This window comes from Sus scrofa, chromosome 9 (assembly GCF_000003025.6).
Source record: "Sus scrofa isolate TJ Tabasco breed Duroc chromosome 9, Sscrofa11.1, whole genome shotgun sequence".
Taxonomy (NCBI): domain Eukaryota; kingdom Metazoa; phylum Chordata; class Mammalia; order Artiodactyla; family Suidae; genus Sus; species Sus scrofa.
The window spans coordinates 75812626-75827978 of record NC_010451.4 but is presented as its reverse complement, the minus strand read 5'-3'; the positions used below and the strand labels follow the sequence as shown (position 1 = coordinate 75827978).

General features: G+C 42.3%; 1 protein-coding gene across 7 annotated transcripts in view; it reads left to right on the top strand.

The window, feature by feature from the left end:
- Positions 1-15353, top strand: part of SLC25A13 (solute carrier family 25 member 13) — a 199186-nt gene that overhangs the window by 152628 nt on the left and 31205 nt on the right. For all 7 annotated transcript variants that reach the window (XM_003130160.5, XM_021102403.1, XM_005667626.3 and 4 more), the window contains one exon: positions 9173-9313. In XM_003130160.5, the coding sequence (XP_003130208.3) occupies positions 9173-9313 (141 nt within the window). The remainder of the gene's footprint in view (positions 1-9172; positions 9314-15353) is intronic.

Below are 15353 nucleotides of genomic sequence, written 5' to 3'. Positions count from 1 at the left end.
GAGCCATAAGGACCCTATCAGTGAAAAATTAGAGCACTTGGAAAGAGTGATGCTTTGTGTTGATAGAGTGCTGTTCACTTGAGAAGCTTGGGGCTTGGGCTTCATGCTGACATAGTTGTAGCTTCCACATCTCGCTGCCCTTTCTAGTTGCTCTCAGCCCTCCTGGATGCAGAGGTGAATTTATGAAGATCATGGACTTTAGACAGGACTCACACTGCTAAAACTGTCATATGGAGATGGGGACTTTCATTTATATTGGTAGCAAGATGAGGCATCCAGCATCCACTTGGGATAGCTTTAAAAGCCCCCAAACTTAGAAGCTGATCTTGAACATTGAGGGTGATTGTGTTGCCCTTCCCTTCTAGCTGTCATTTTACCTGGTCAGGACATGCTCAGTGTGTAGTTTTCAGCAGTGGGGAACCTCTGTGCTACCCCTTGTCTAGTCTCTCTCCCAGTCCCTTTTATGACCAGTGGTACACATTTCCAAAGTGGTTTGCCAGTGTTGGGGGCACCCTACACCTGAATGGGACAGAGACTAGCCCCTCAAACATAGCGTGGTAAACTATGCTAGTCATCTATCTGGCCTTTGTCATGTCTTTTCTACCAGCTCCTAGAGAAGGACCTTTCAGTAACCATTTCTCAGTAACAAAATTTCAAAATTAAAAATGCCCACAATTCGAAGTTCCCTGGTGGCCTAGTGAGTTAAGGTTTTGGCATTGTCACTGCTGTGACTTGGGTCACTGCTATGGCACAGGTTTGATCCCTGGCTGGGGAGTTTCCGCATGCTGCAGGTGTGGCCCAAAAAACACCCACAATTTATTGAATGTCAGTTTGAATTTAATTTGATAAAATTACATGAATATAAATAAAAATTAGGGGTTCCCATCATGTCTCAGCAGAAACAAATCTGACTAGCATCTGTGAGGATGTGGGTTCGATCCCCGGCCTCACTCAGTGGATTAAGGATCCGCTGTTGCCGTGAGTTGCGGTATAGGTCGAAGATGCGACTCAAATCCTGCATTGCTATGGTTGTGGTGCAGGCCAGCAGCTACAGCTCCAATTCAACCCCTAGCCTGGGAACCTCCGTATGCCGTGGGCGCGGCCCTGAAAGAAAGGGGGAAACAAAAAAAGACAAAATATAAATAAATAAAAATTATATAGTCGTGTTGAGCTCTGCTGTATCACCCATCACCCACTTAGTTGAGTTCTTTTCTTTCTTTCTTCCTTTCTCCCCCACCCCCCACTTTTTACCTGATGTAGCTAATTCCTACTAATCCTAGGTATAACCGTGCTTTCCTCAAAAAGAAAGTTTAATTTGCAGTTTTCTAGAGAAAGAAAAAATTTTGAGAACTCCTTTGTACTGGCTTTGAAGGAATTTGGAAAGCTAAATTCACTTAACAGAGTTTTGTCATATATTTATTCATGGTGATGAGTACCACTGAGCCCTGTGATAAGATGCTAAGGCACTGGGATCGATGCTTTAACACGCTTGTTTTCATTTACTCCTCACATAATTCTATAATGACAACTTGAATACATGGTCCATGAGAGTGGGGATCTTTGTCAATTTTGTTTACTCCTATATACCTGCCATATGGCTGGAACATTGACAGGGAAATATTAAATGTCATTATGCCCATTTTACAGACGAAGTAAATCAAAGTGTGTGGATTAAGAAGTTTGCCACAGCATGGGCTGTCAATCATGGGGCATTACTGACTCCCAGCAGTGCCCCACACACCATTTCTCCACCAGCTGCTCTGTGTCTCACACATTGTTTAGTTCTCACAGTGAGTCTGTGAAATGGTGTCACCTCTGGGGGATAAATAAGAAAACTTATTGGAGTTCCCGTCATGGCTCAGTGGTTAACAAACCTGACTAGGAACCATGAGGTTGCGGGTTCGATCCCTGGCCTCGCTCAGTGGGTTAAGGATCTGGCCTTACCTCGAGCTTGGTGTAGGTCACAGACGCGGCTCAGATCTGGCGTTGCTATGGCTGTGGTGTAAGCTGGCAGCTCCAGCTCTGTTTAAACCCCTATCCTGGGAACCTCCATAAGCCGTGGGTATGGCCCTAGAAAAGACAGAAAGACAAAAAAATTAAAAAAATAAGAAAACTTATTTATCCTGGTAAATCCTACTTAAGTTTGAAGAACTTGTTTGAGGTCACGTGTAAGGAGATGATGAGGCCTGAATTAAAATCCAGCCCTCTCTGACTCAGTTGCTCCTATCCTGAACTTCTGTGCTATATGTAGGTAAAACCCATACTAGCGTAATTTTTTTTGTCTTTTTTTGGTCATACTGGTGGCATGAGGAAGTTTCCGGGGCAGGGATTATATTGTACCTGCACCATAGCAGCCACTGGTGCCACTGCAGTGACAATGCCAAATCCTTAACCTATGGCGCCACAAGAGAACTCCTAGTGTAATTATTTTGTAAGCCCAATTGAATAATATTGAAGGTAAGTCACCAGTTACACATTTCCAAGTCTAAAATATTCCTTAAGGATTCAGATTTGGCTAGATTGGGGGGATTTTACCCCCTGTTTGCCCAGCTTCCTCTTGATTTATTGACTAGTTTTACGGAGACAAATTTGATGCATCTAATGAATATCAACTTTATTTTACCTGGGAGAAATTCCCTCTTCCATATTTCTTGACAGACTTGATCCCCAAAGCATTTCAATATCTATATCTCACTATCTAGTCTTGGCTAAGTTTTTTAACTTACTGACACTAGAAACGTGTATAAATGTGACACAGGATTCTCCATGTGACTTTGTTCTGTTTTGTTTTGTTTTTTAGGGCTGCACCCCCAGCATATGGAGGTTCCCAGGGTAGGGGTTGGAATGGAGCTATAGCTGCCGGCCTACACCACAGCTACAGCAATGCCAGATCCTTAACCCACTGAGTGAGGCCAGGGATCGAACCCGCAACCTCATGGTTCCTAGTCGGATTCGTTTCTGCTTTGCCAGGATGGGAACTCCTCCATGTGCTTTTTTGTTCAGAATATTCCTGCCTTCAAACATCTTAAGGAAACCTGTTTGAGATTTTACGTAGGAAAATTGCTCTGAATTTTAAATTGGTTTATGAAAAAATCGACACCTTGGACTATGATACTCATTTATAGGAAAATGATGTCATACATTTGCACTTAATTTACAGGCGAATTGACACCTTTATAACGTTGTGTCTCTCAGTTTAAGAGCAAAACTTGTTTCTCTAGTATTCAAATCCTTTACGTCCCTTTAAAAAAATCTTTGTCTTCATTTCTGTTCTATGCATTTCATATTAGGTTATTCTTTGTTAATGCCACTTGTTAAAAAAAAAAAAGTTGATGTGTAATTTTTTTTTTTTTGGTGTAGCAGTTTCACATTTCTTCTCTAAGGATATATAAAGTTTTTGAATATCAGGATCCTTTAAAAAAAAAAACTACAAAAATTTTTGCTATACTGCTACTAGTATTCAAAACTAGTATAAGCAGGCAACAAGCTATTCTTGTCCAGGACCTGGTAATAACCTGAGTAAGAGTCCACATAGAGCTGAACTGAATCATTCCTCACCTTCAGTCCTGTGTACATAGTGGCCTTTTAATAGACAACTGCTGTGGAGCTACCTGTGGCTCTGGGTGCCCTGAGGCGGGTGTAGCTAAACAGACCTAATTCCTGTTTAAACAAGGCTGCCTGCTGTGTCTTCTGAGCTGTTTAGTGCTGAAGAATAGAGGGATGAGCAGTTGCACTGGGTGAATCGTCAGCCGTCATTGGCTGCTTCTCTTCTTGTCTCTCTTGCAGATCAGAGCATAATTTTGCTGTTGCTTCCAAGGGCTCTTTTGTTGTTGATTTGGCTACTGCTTCAGAACTTTAGTTGTGGCTCCTTAAGCCAAATTCTGATCCATTTGATTCTATTTTCTTTGAAGCATATAGAGTAAGGACAACTAATATTTGTTATATATTCAGTTTCTGCTCAGGAGCAAAATTATCCTGCAACTCTAGATGTGTCATTAAAGCAAATCTGCAAGCTTTACAAAACTGCCTTGTGTTCCTCCTCATCCTCCACTCAGATCTTGTGCTTCTTTGCTTGAGCATAACATAATTATCCCCCAGTTCTGTTTATCTTTTCACTCTTCCTAGATCTTTTCTCCTTAATTCCCTAAATAAATTTCCATCCTACCTTGCTTGCTTCCATAAATGGGTTTCATTCTCCCTTTTTCCCTTCCCTTGAAAAATGTAGGTGACAAGCACTTGAATTCTCCAGCATCCCACCTCCAGGCACAGGTGGCCCCCAGGCTGGACCTCACCTCTCTGTGTCAGCAGCCATGGTTGGCCTTCTCCCCTCAGGAAGCCAGCCCCTTCCTTGACTTCTGTGCCTGGATCACTGTGCACTATGGTGTAGCAGAAACCTCTCATCCCTTCTTAGGTCTCCGTTCTTGGTATTTCGTTGTCTTCTCACCCCAGACGTGAGGTGACGCCCTTATCTGTGTCTCAGCCCTTAATTCCAAACTTGTCCTTCTATTGCCTTCTGGATGTGTCCTCTCTTTAGGTCTCTTTGTTCCCCCCTTTTACATAGATGCAAAAACTTGGATCCTTGCTTTGATGCTACCCACTCCTTTTGCCCCACATTCAGCATCCAAGCCCTGCTGGTCTCTATTACATCCACCCACCCCCTACCTCATCACCAGTGTAATTGTTCTCATCCTGGCCTTTTTTTCCCTCTCACCTGGTCTGTAATTTTTAATCCCTGCCTCAGGGCTCTCCCTCATAACAGAGTCTCCCCACTGCTGCCCAGTCACCTTCTAAGCCATAGATATTGGTCACAGTTTTTCTGGCTCCTAAACATCATTAGCTGGCCCTCCTGCCACCACAGGCGCCCAGGAAGGCACCATCCCCAGCGGCCGTCCCACTCTTGACGGCAGCACGCTGGGCCTTGCGTGATTTGGCCCCACCATCCTCTTTCACACCCCTTCCCGGCCATCTGAAGTGAACTGCCCAGTTGATTTTTCCCTGCTGCCATGATAAGAAGTGGCAGCAAATGCTCAGGCTGTGACCCCCACAGGGCCGGCTTTGAATCCAGGCATCACTTTCCTAGCTACGTGACCACAGGCAAGTTACATAACCTCCTTTCAGCCTGGTTTGCTCACTTATAAAACTGGGATAATATTATTACCTATCTCATGATGTTATAAGGACCGAAGAGAAAATTCTTACAAAGCTCTTAGCACCATGCCTGGTACACAGTAAGCACTCAGCAGATGCTATGGGAAGAAAATGTTGCTCTCATCGTAATTATCATCCTTATTAAAATTTCTTTGGGCAGATGTGATGCTGGATCTGTTTCCCCTCCGAGTGTGGCAAGCTCTTGCCACTGTGACTTTGAGTTATTCTCTGCCTGGGTTGCCAAAATCCTAATTTCACTTCAGTCACCAGTTTATGTGTTATCTTCTGTGCCACCTTCACAGATTAATCAAGCCAGCATAAATCTTTCCCTCCTTTGAATTGCCATGGCAGTGTGTCTGGATCTTAGCTTTTATCACATATTTATCTTTTTTCCTGTGCTATTTTTTGTATGCATAAGGAATATATTTCTTGAACCCAGTAAAAAATCATTTTCTCTGCTTGCTGGTTGTGTAGCCCCTAAGGGTAAGTTGCTGCATTAGTTTGCTAGGGAAAAAAAGTCATAGGGAAATTATTTGTGGCAAAATTGCACACATACAAAAACCACCATCTTCACACAGCCAGAGCCTTCAAGTGATGAGAGATACGGGGACAGTCCGGACACAGTAAGGGTTCCCATCTACTATCTGCGGATTCAGCTCTCTTTGATCTCTGCAGAGAGGGATGTGGCTGAGCTACTCTGAATGGATAATAGACCCAGAGGCACAAGAGCAGCAGTAGTGCGATGCTCAGTGATCAGGTCGTGGTGCTGCCCAAACACCGAGCATCTGATGATAAGCATCTTCTCGTGGTGCCTTGGAGTCTGTGTCACCTTCCAGCTTGATGCCAAAGGACCGATTCATTTCTAGCTCCTCTATAGTGTGCCACTTTGAGTCTGCAGATCTTTCTTTCTAAGCCAACCAAAAGTAACGAGCGTGTCATTATTTTTTCCCAGTATCACTGCACTCTTTCTTGCTACTGCCTCTGTTCCCTGTAGCTCTCTGAAGGGAACTTTTACATCATCTTTAATGGTCAGACTTCACTTTGCTGTGCTGAAAGGATTGGTATCTATCAATTGGCTTGGAGTCAAAGGAGTTGAGTATAATTTCTTACTTCACTGTATATAATATTAATGATTATAGGTATTATTAAAGTGTAAGAAAATGAATAAGAAAACAATTCCTTGCCTAAAAATTATACTCTTTAATAATGTTACTTGTTGAATATGGATAAAGTTTGGTATGAGTTGGGTTGGAAAACATATAAAGAAAGGCTACTCTCTGAAAGAATGTGGAAAACTGGAATTAGAAATTGCAGCTTTAAGCCCTTTAGCAACCTCTTAGAGTTGAGAAGCAGCCTAGAGATGCTATAGTGAAGTAAAATGATTCTCAGCTCTCACCGCATATTTTAATTACATGGAAAGGGGCAAATGCAGAAAATCTAACTTGTTGGAAGTAGGAGCTGGATGTCATTACTTTTTAAAAGCTCTGCAAGCAATTGTAACATGGCACCAGGGAGGAGAGCCATCAGTTTCGAAGCCAGAGGAAAGGAAACCAATGGGTTTGGAGTCACTGCTCCATCTTAAGCCCCGTGCTGGCCATAGTACATTTGCCGTCTCTTTGATCCTCCTAACAAGTGAGATGGCTCAACAGTAATGAGGCTCAGTCTTCATGTGTGCTCAGCAGTACTCAGCTGCTGTGTGGGCAGCAGTTGCTGAGTGTGCATAACATTCCTATTCTTTCCTTCAAGAAGCTCCATGTACCTGTACACTGATGGCACTCCATTCCACCCTTGGTAGACATGGTCTTACCCCCTTGTAAGCCGTTAAAGATCAGCCTCAGGCTAATTCCAACACAGCTCATCTTTCTCAACACTTCTGCCCTACCAGTTTTTAAATTTTTCTTTTTTCTTTTTTTTTCTTTTTTTTTCATTTTTGCAACACGAGAGCTCAGGTCCAGAAGCACAAACATAACCCTTCCTGTGCCCTTAGCACTGTTAATAGGCCAGCTCCATTCTCACCACCTCCACCCTTCCACCACTCCTCCGTATTGCTTGGAAAGATGTGTGCGCAGACTCACAGAACACTCAGGGGCGTGGCCAGGCAGGGCTTGGTCTTCCTGCCTGCCTGCAGGTCACAACAGTGTGGGAGCAAAGCATGGCTATTCCCAGCCCTGCAGCAGTGGGAGCAGAATAGCCTCATCTGGACTAGAAGAACACAGCAGCATCTCCTTCCCACTTTGGAAGGGCCTTTCATGGGCCCTTTAACAAGCCCAACGCAATTTTTTTCTACCAAGATTGTTGGCCCACCTCCTTAGTGTCACCCAGGAGAGATGAAGGTGACGGTGAAACATGATGTAAGCAGGTACAGAGAGGGCATGTTGTCAGAATATTGCCTTCTCCACAGTTTACACATAAGGAGAGAAGGAAAATCCTAGTCTGTTGTTAAGAACAAGTGTGTCTTGACTAAGGTATCAACTTGGTAAAAATGGAAAAACACTTAGATTTAGAGAGTTAGTGGAAGAACATTTTTCTTTTTTTGTGGGTAACTTCCCCATGCATGTTAGATAAGTTATGCAGAAGTATTTGTTTTTCTTTATAGATGTCGCACATGATCTATGTAGAAGAAATTAAAGATAACAGCAGAAAAGAAACCATCTGTGTTCCTACCACCTCAAAAGCACTGCGTCAGTGTACCTCTTCTTTTTGATGGTCAAGAATACAAGGGGAGAGGTGCATGTGCATTTAAACATCTGAGAGTTTTTACTTTGCAGTGTGTACTGAACACTTCCCACCTCGTTTTTATGGGCAGCAGAATCTCTCATTGCAGGAATATACTCAGATTCATTTCATCTGTCCTTTCCCACTGCATATTTATGTTGTTGCTGATTTTTATTTCCATATACTCATCAATACTCCAAAGACTGTCCATTTAGTTGGTTTTGATTAATATGTGCCATTTGTTGAAGGCCCCATACATTGGCTGATGGGATCAGAGGATCTAGCATGGAAACCGTTTGGTATGATACTGACCCAAATTGTGCCTGTTACCGTGATGGGATCTGCTAAGCTGTGAGTGTCAGCACATGTCTGTGGTCTGGTTTGGTGACATTGCTGCATAGTGAAGATCCTGGACTACATGCTATGTCAATATTTGGATGATATAAAAATGTAATATATTTGAGACAAGGAATAACAAGTTGTAGTAAGAATGTAATTGCCTATAATAAATATAGGCTTAGCTTCAAAATAGCTAGCTTAAAATTTCCCTTCTAGTGTGCACTTTAAAGATTTCCACGGAGATCTTGGAGGTGTGGCACCCGGCCATTTGCTGAAATGAACACACGTTGTTCAAAGTTTGGGCCATAATTGATTTAATGCATATTTTTACTTCTTTGACATTCTATGAAAAGAGCAATTCTATGCACAGGTAATACATAAATAAAATATAATAACACATAAGTCCATAAACTGGTATTTGATGAGCGATCTTATTTTTTAAGAGAAGAAAAAATGGCTTTCATCTAAGTTTGCACATTCTCTGGCAGTTTCTGAAATTCTGACAGGACTGTGAAGCACCTCGGGGGAGAGCCTGCGTTTCTCCGTGCCCCCTCCTGTTCTCACAGGCAGATTCGTGTCTTTTTGTTTGGATGCCATTTGACTTTGATTTCATTGCTGCTCTTATGTGATTGGCTTCCAGTCCTGTGGTGGCAGCTGACTGTGCTTCTGGGGGCAGCTGGTGTGCTTTATCTTAGTGTGAGGATTGGGTGAGGACAGCAGAAGTCGCTCCGTGTCTGGTCTTGGCTCTCTTTTCAGCTTCCTCCTGAAAGAGTCAGGGCCTGACCCAGGGCCGCCTAGCCAGTAGCTGTACTTTAATTCAAACTCATAGTCCCTGTTTAAATAGATGGGACAAGGATTGGAACTCCAGTCTCTGGAGGATAGAACATTGTGAGCGCCTTTGAGGAGAATGGCTCATCTCTTCCTGAACCTCCCTGCTTCATACTAAATCTTGTCTTGTTCTTCTTTATAGGCAGGAGGCTCCCAGGTGATTTTTACAAATCCTTTGGAAATTGTCAAGATCCGTCTGCAAGTGGCTGGAGAAATCACCACCGGGCCCCGAGTCAGTGCTCTCTCTGTCCTAAGGGACCTAGGGTTCTTTGGGATCTACAAGGTAACTGTCCTTTTAGGCATTTGAGTATGTGCTTATCTAAACCAGCATCTGCTCAGCGGCATGAAATGGATTCCTCACATTTCTTTACTTGGGGAGGACCTCCTAGGGCAAAAGGGGCTCCTAGGGCAGCTTCATGCCATCTGCCAAATAACTCTCCTCAGAAAACAAAGCAAGAATGCTCTGACGTAATGACACCCACAAACACTGTTCAGCACACATCTCTCTACTGCAGCACTGGCCGAAGCTTTGTTTGGGTCTGTTCCTGATACAAAAACCTCAGTTTCAGCGCTGTTGTCCATGGAAGTAGCTGCCTGGATCTTAGGGCCTTCTTCCAAGAGATGGGCTTAGCTTAAGGTGAAGCCCGTGCCAGATCAGGAACTTGTGTTACGATCCTCTACATTCCAATGTGTGCCTTGTCATAATTATTTTGCATCTCATTTATCATGTAGAAAATAGTTTTTCTGAATAATTGCAAAACGAATCTTTTAGAAAATGCTTAAAATTTGTTATTTTACCAAGGAAGTTGTAATGGACTGAATTAGAATTAGTTTCATCTATGTTCACCATTTTTCAACAAGATGATTAAAAAAAAAAAAAAAAAGGTTTTCATGGCCAACTTGAATAAGTAAACTTTTAGAAATATAGGATGGCAAGTAAAATGTCTACTTAAAAAGTTTTTGTTCATCTACACATAGATATATAAAACCACATTACATGAAATGTATTGCTTTTTTCTTTTTTTTCTTTCTTTCTTTTTTTTTTTTTTAAGGCCTCTCCTGTATCATATGGAAGTTCCCAGGCTAGGGGTCGAATCAGAGCTGCAGCTGTTGGCCTACGCCACAGCCACAGCAATGCCAGATTCTTAACCCACTGACTGAGGTCAGGGATGGAACCCTCATCCTCATGGATACTAGTCAGATTTGTTTCTGCGGAGTCACAGCAGGAAGTCCAATGTTGCTTTTTTCCTGTGTGCACATATCAAGGGATATTTTGTTCAAATTCTTCATGTGAATTTTGAATCAGTATCTTATTACCACTTAGTCCCTGTTTCGAATCAGCCATTCACACGGTTTTGCAAAACCCATCATCTTCATTTTCATTCCAGGTTGGCGAGAGGAGGCCCTTTTGACTCCATGTGCAATATTGTCCCTGGAAATTTTGTCCCACAGACATATAACATTCGGACACTTGTTTTCTTTTTTTCTATTCCCAGTTTATGCTGAATGGATATAAACGGTCCCGTATGTAATAATTACCATAGTGCTTTTTAGAGTGAACTTTAAATGCCTTGTTTTAACATTCAACATAGAATTTGTGAGAGTATCCCCCAGGAATACTTTTTACCCTTTTCTTGTAACACAATTGTTGTAGTTGCCCTCGGTAAACATCCAGTGTTAATAATAATTGAGGTTGTTTCAGGCAAATCTGCCTTTCCCAAATGGAACTTGGTACTTCTCAAGGTCAAATGATTGGAAGAGTACCCTAAGATTTGAGACTTTGTGAGGCTCAAATAGTATGTGACACCCTCTTTTCTGGGGTTAGTTTGTCAGCCTGGCAGTGGGGAGGCGGGGGACTTGCCTTATACTTAGGCATCTTGTAGTGTTTAGGAATAAACATGCTGATTTTTTAAAGTAGCACTTAAGCTGCCCAATGTGATTGTGCAATGGAACACAACGTGATAGCTGTTTCATTTACCAAATTGATCCAGCTGTAAAAAGTAAACAGTATTGTCATGAGGCATGGCATTCATCAATTTGAAGAAAAGTCATCTTGTGTTCTGAATTTTTAGGCTCTTGCAGACTGTCACACCATGTAGCAGCGTGTCATTTTGACAGGATACCAAGCAGTCTTTCAGTGGGATGACTTGTAAAAAGCACTTAGGTACTATGGCGATGACTGCTATCAAAATGTCTAGATGGATAAAAATGGCAAAAACTTGTTTGCTAACATAGAAACAGAGACTATTAAACTACCTGCAGATGAGACAAGACTGAGACTTAGGGCTTTTCATCCTCACAATGTTTCATAATCTTAATCCCCTTTAACACCTCTTGGACGTACTTGGTCTCCTGATTTTGTAGTTAGGAGAACAGAGGTGCCAGCGAGGGTTATCTGAGCTGAATTGGAGGCTCGGAGGTTTCTTGTTTCCACTTTTGTGCTAAAGTGGCTTTTCTGAAATGAGCAGGATTGCTCAAGTTTGAGCAAGAGACCTCTCCCATATAAAGTGAGTTTAATTACTAGCCTGATGGTTTAATCTAGTTCAGAGGCATTCCACGGGCCTGGGTGCTGCCTTACAAAATACTGCTTTCGGTGTATTGGTAATTACCACGTGAAGTCACCGACACTTTGAGCTTCTGGAAACTTGATTGCACTGGGAGAGAGTGACCTGGCAGGCTCTCTCCTCCTCTGTGCTTGGCCATTGGTCAGCTGAGCTCGCTGAGACTTGTGAGGCTGGACTTGATTCAGCAGAGCTCCCCTCTCCACTCAGTCTGATTGATCTGGGGTTAGCACCCCCACTTACCTTCGTTTTTATAGACATTTCCCACCTTCCAGCCTCAGGTTTTGTTTCTCATGAGTTTCCTTTCTCCAGGCCCACCTACCTAGCCCTACCCCGCCATGGTCAGAACTTGAGTAGCAGTTTTAAGATCCAGCCTTTTTGGGGTATCACAGCTTTAACATTGCTGTGGGGGTTACTGTTTTTGTTTTAGGAGAGCGCTTTTTAGTGATAAAGCTTGTCTCTAATTTTGTTTCTAATTTTGGTTGGGTGGAAAAATGCAGATGACCTGGGGTGACTAGTATTTTTAAATCTGGTATGTGTCCCCCTGGGTGGGTCTTGAAAAAGGGGGCTTCAGTCTTAAGTTTTAGGTTGGCTGGTAATCTTAATTTTCCTCCCCCCTTGGACCTTTTGTTTGCTGTTGTTTACATGACAATGGGGGACCCAGGAGGGTTGAGTGGAGGCTCTGTCTGTGTGTTTAGACCTGTGGTGTTTAGCCTCGTCTAATTGGACTTAACCAGGCTTTCTGTTTTTCTCCTGAATTGACTTGCAAAATACCCAACTATTCTGTGACTTCCCAGTAAAAGGTAATTAGAATATTTGCTTTGGAAATACATTTACAACTGAAAAAAAAAAAAAAAAAGAAGCCATGGATGTGGTAAACATTTCACATTCCTGAAGTTAGAAATAGTTTAGAGCTGATAGAGTGAACTCTGTAAACAAATCACCCCCCATTTTGGTAACATTTGGAGAGCTAGTATAGACCACAGCAGGTAGGTAGTTGAAGTAAAGGTGAGATAGTTAATCGCTTTTGAAAGAGCTATTTGAATATAATGTAGTTTTTAAAAATCTACAACTTATACTACTTTTCTTAAGAATATGTGAGGAGGTAGTTCCCTTTAGGTAACCCTTGTTTTATTACATAAGTCCCTAGAGTATAAGATAAGTAAAATAAAGTCTGTCATTGAAAAGAAAGCAATACACATCTACCTTTGCTTGTTAACTTTTCCTTAGGAGCCAAGAGAGCTTTAATGAGGGAATGGATTACACTTTCAGAATGGAATAGAATTTATTTAACATTAAGTGGCAGCACAGCTAAGATACACTAAAAGATGCTCCCTTATGAAGCAATGGAATGGTTCATGGCTCTTTTTGAGAATGACAACAAAAAAATGGTCAGGAAAGCAAAGATCCATCAGTCTTTGTTGAAAATCATTTTCACATTGCATAATCGCAAATTAAACACTGGCTCCAGCATGGAAAGTCACCTAGGAGTATGGGCAGTATTCTAATCAAAGCCTCTGTCCCAGTGCATATGACCACGTACAGTCTTCGTCCCTTGGTGCCCACTGGGGACAGATGCTCAAGTCCTTTATGTAAAGTGGCACAGTACAATGAATGCAGTCATTCCACAGGCTTCACATCCAACTGTTTATCCCACATACATGCATGTCGTGAATATGTACTCATCATGGTGTTTGTATAAATGAATCATTGGAGCTATTGTTGATAAATCAGAAAGCAAGTAATGACATATGTTCTTGATTATTCTGCTAGCCATCTCAAAGGAATATTTGGGTTTTTTTAAGTAAAATACAAATTTGTGTTGCAAAAAATAATTCAGAAATGTCTATAAGGAAGTAAAATTCTCACTTTACCTCTTACTACTCCCTTGGTTCTTTCTTTAAAGGATTACCACTGCTTATGTTTTTTTATAGATCTTTAAGAAAAGAAGTCCTTCTATTTAAATCAGTATTTCTCTTCTCCCTCTCTCCCTTTTTTCTATCACAGATTACACACACACACACACACACACACACACATACACATATCAGTGTTGCACCTGTGTATTTTAACAAAAACAGAATCCTTCTAAAAACATGATATATCTTAATACTCTTTTTTCATTTTACTTAATGGCCATATATAGATTTGGGTGTTTTTTTGTTTGGTTTGGTTTTATCTTTTCAAGCAGTTTCCTATTGCTAGGTATTTAAGTTGTTTATAGTTTGGGGATATTACAAGCAATGCCAGGGTGAACATCCCTGCACGTATACTTTGACATTTGTCAGTATATCCAATAAATTCTTAGCAATGAAATTGTTAGATTAAGGGGCATGAGCATTTTTGGTGTTCATAGGTTTGTCACATTGTATCAGTTTCTCACTTTTATGTTGGTAACATACAAGTACATAAGAATAATTTCTCAATATAGCAACTTTTAAAAATACCTGCTTTTATGAGTTCATGGCCCCACATGAAGAAAATGATTGTTTAGTCATGACTTTGAGGACATTGTGCCATGCTAATTTTCTAACACAAGGGACATTATGTGGTTTTACAGCCACCAAAGTGGCAGTTGTCACTCTTCTAATTCATCCACCTTTACCTTTCACCTGGACCTCTGTGAAAGCCTCCTCACGGTTTCTCTAATTCTGACTCTTAACTCTCTCAAATCCATAGTCCCCACAGCAGCCAGAGTGACCTATTTAAAATGTGAATTAGACAAATTCATTCATTCAGCATGGATCTCTTGAGGCCTGTGTGCCTGGCACTGTTCTAGCCATTTAGAATGACCCTGTGGAAATTCCAATCATGGCTCGGAGGAAACGAATCTTACTAGTATCCTTGAGGACACTGCTTCTATCCCTAGCCTCGTTCAGTGAGCTAAGGATCTAGTGTTGCTGAGAGCTGGGGTGTAGGTCACAGACGTGGCTCAGGTCCTGTGTTGCTGTGGCTGTGGTGTAGGCAGGCAGCTGCAGCTCCGAGTAGACCCCTAGCCTGGGAACTTCCATATGCTGCAGGTGCAGCCCTAAAAAGACAAAAAATAAAATAAAAATAGAATGTTGTGAAAAGCCAGGTCACTGTTCACACCTTGGTGGGTAGAAGAAGTGAGCCGTCAAATCATTAAATATATGATATCAGGTAGACCTAAGAACCTTGAAGAGAAAGGAGGCAGCTCAAGGGAATGGAGGAGAGCCAGGCAGGATGGAGTGGAGGGTATGTTTTGATAGGGTGGCCAGGGGAGGCCTCTCAGAGGGGAAGAGAATAAGAAGTTGTCCCAGCAGAAACCAAAAGCAGCTTATGTGCCCTACGGAATCCTGTCTGTGATGAAATACTGTGTAGATTAGAACCCAGCTCCTTCCTTTCTGGTCTGTCCTCTCTCTACCCTCCACCAGGTACCGCACCCGCTCTCTCCCACCCCCCTGCCGTCCCACTCTACTCACTGCCTTGCCTTTCCTCAGAGACTTGGGGCTCAGTCTGCCTGAAGGCTCTTCCCCTCACATCTTAGCTCAGCAGATGCCTGCTCAGAGGGCAGCCAGGGCTCTCACTGTCAGATCCCCTCCTCCAGATCTCTAAGTGGCACCCATAGCCATCTGAGACTTCCTTCTGGGTGTGGTGTGTCTCTCCCTCATCCAGAACTCACGCTGCTTCCAGAGACCTGTCTGGGTTACGGCTGTTTGCAGTGGTTTCTGGCACATCAGTAGACATCTGATAAATGTGTGTTGAGCAAATGAATGGTAAGTGCAAGCCAAGTGTTGCCAA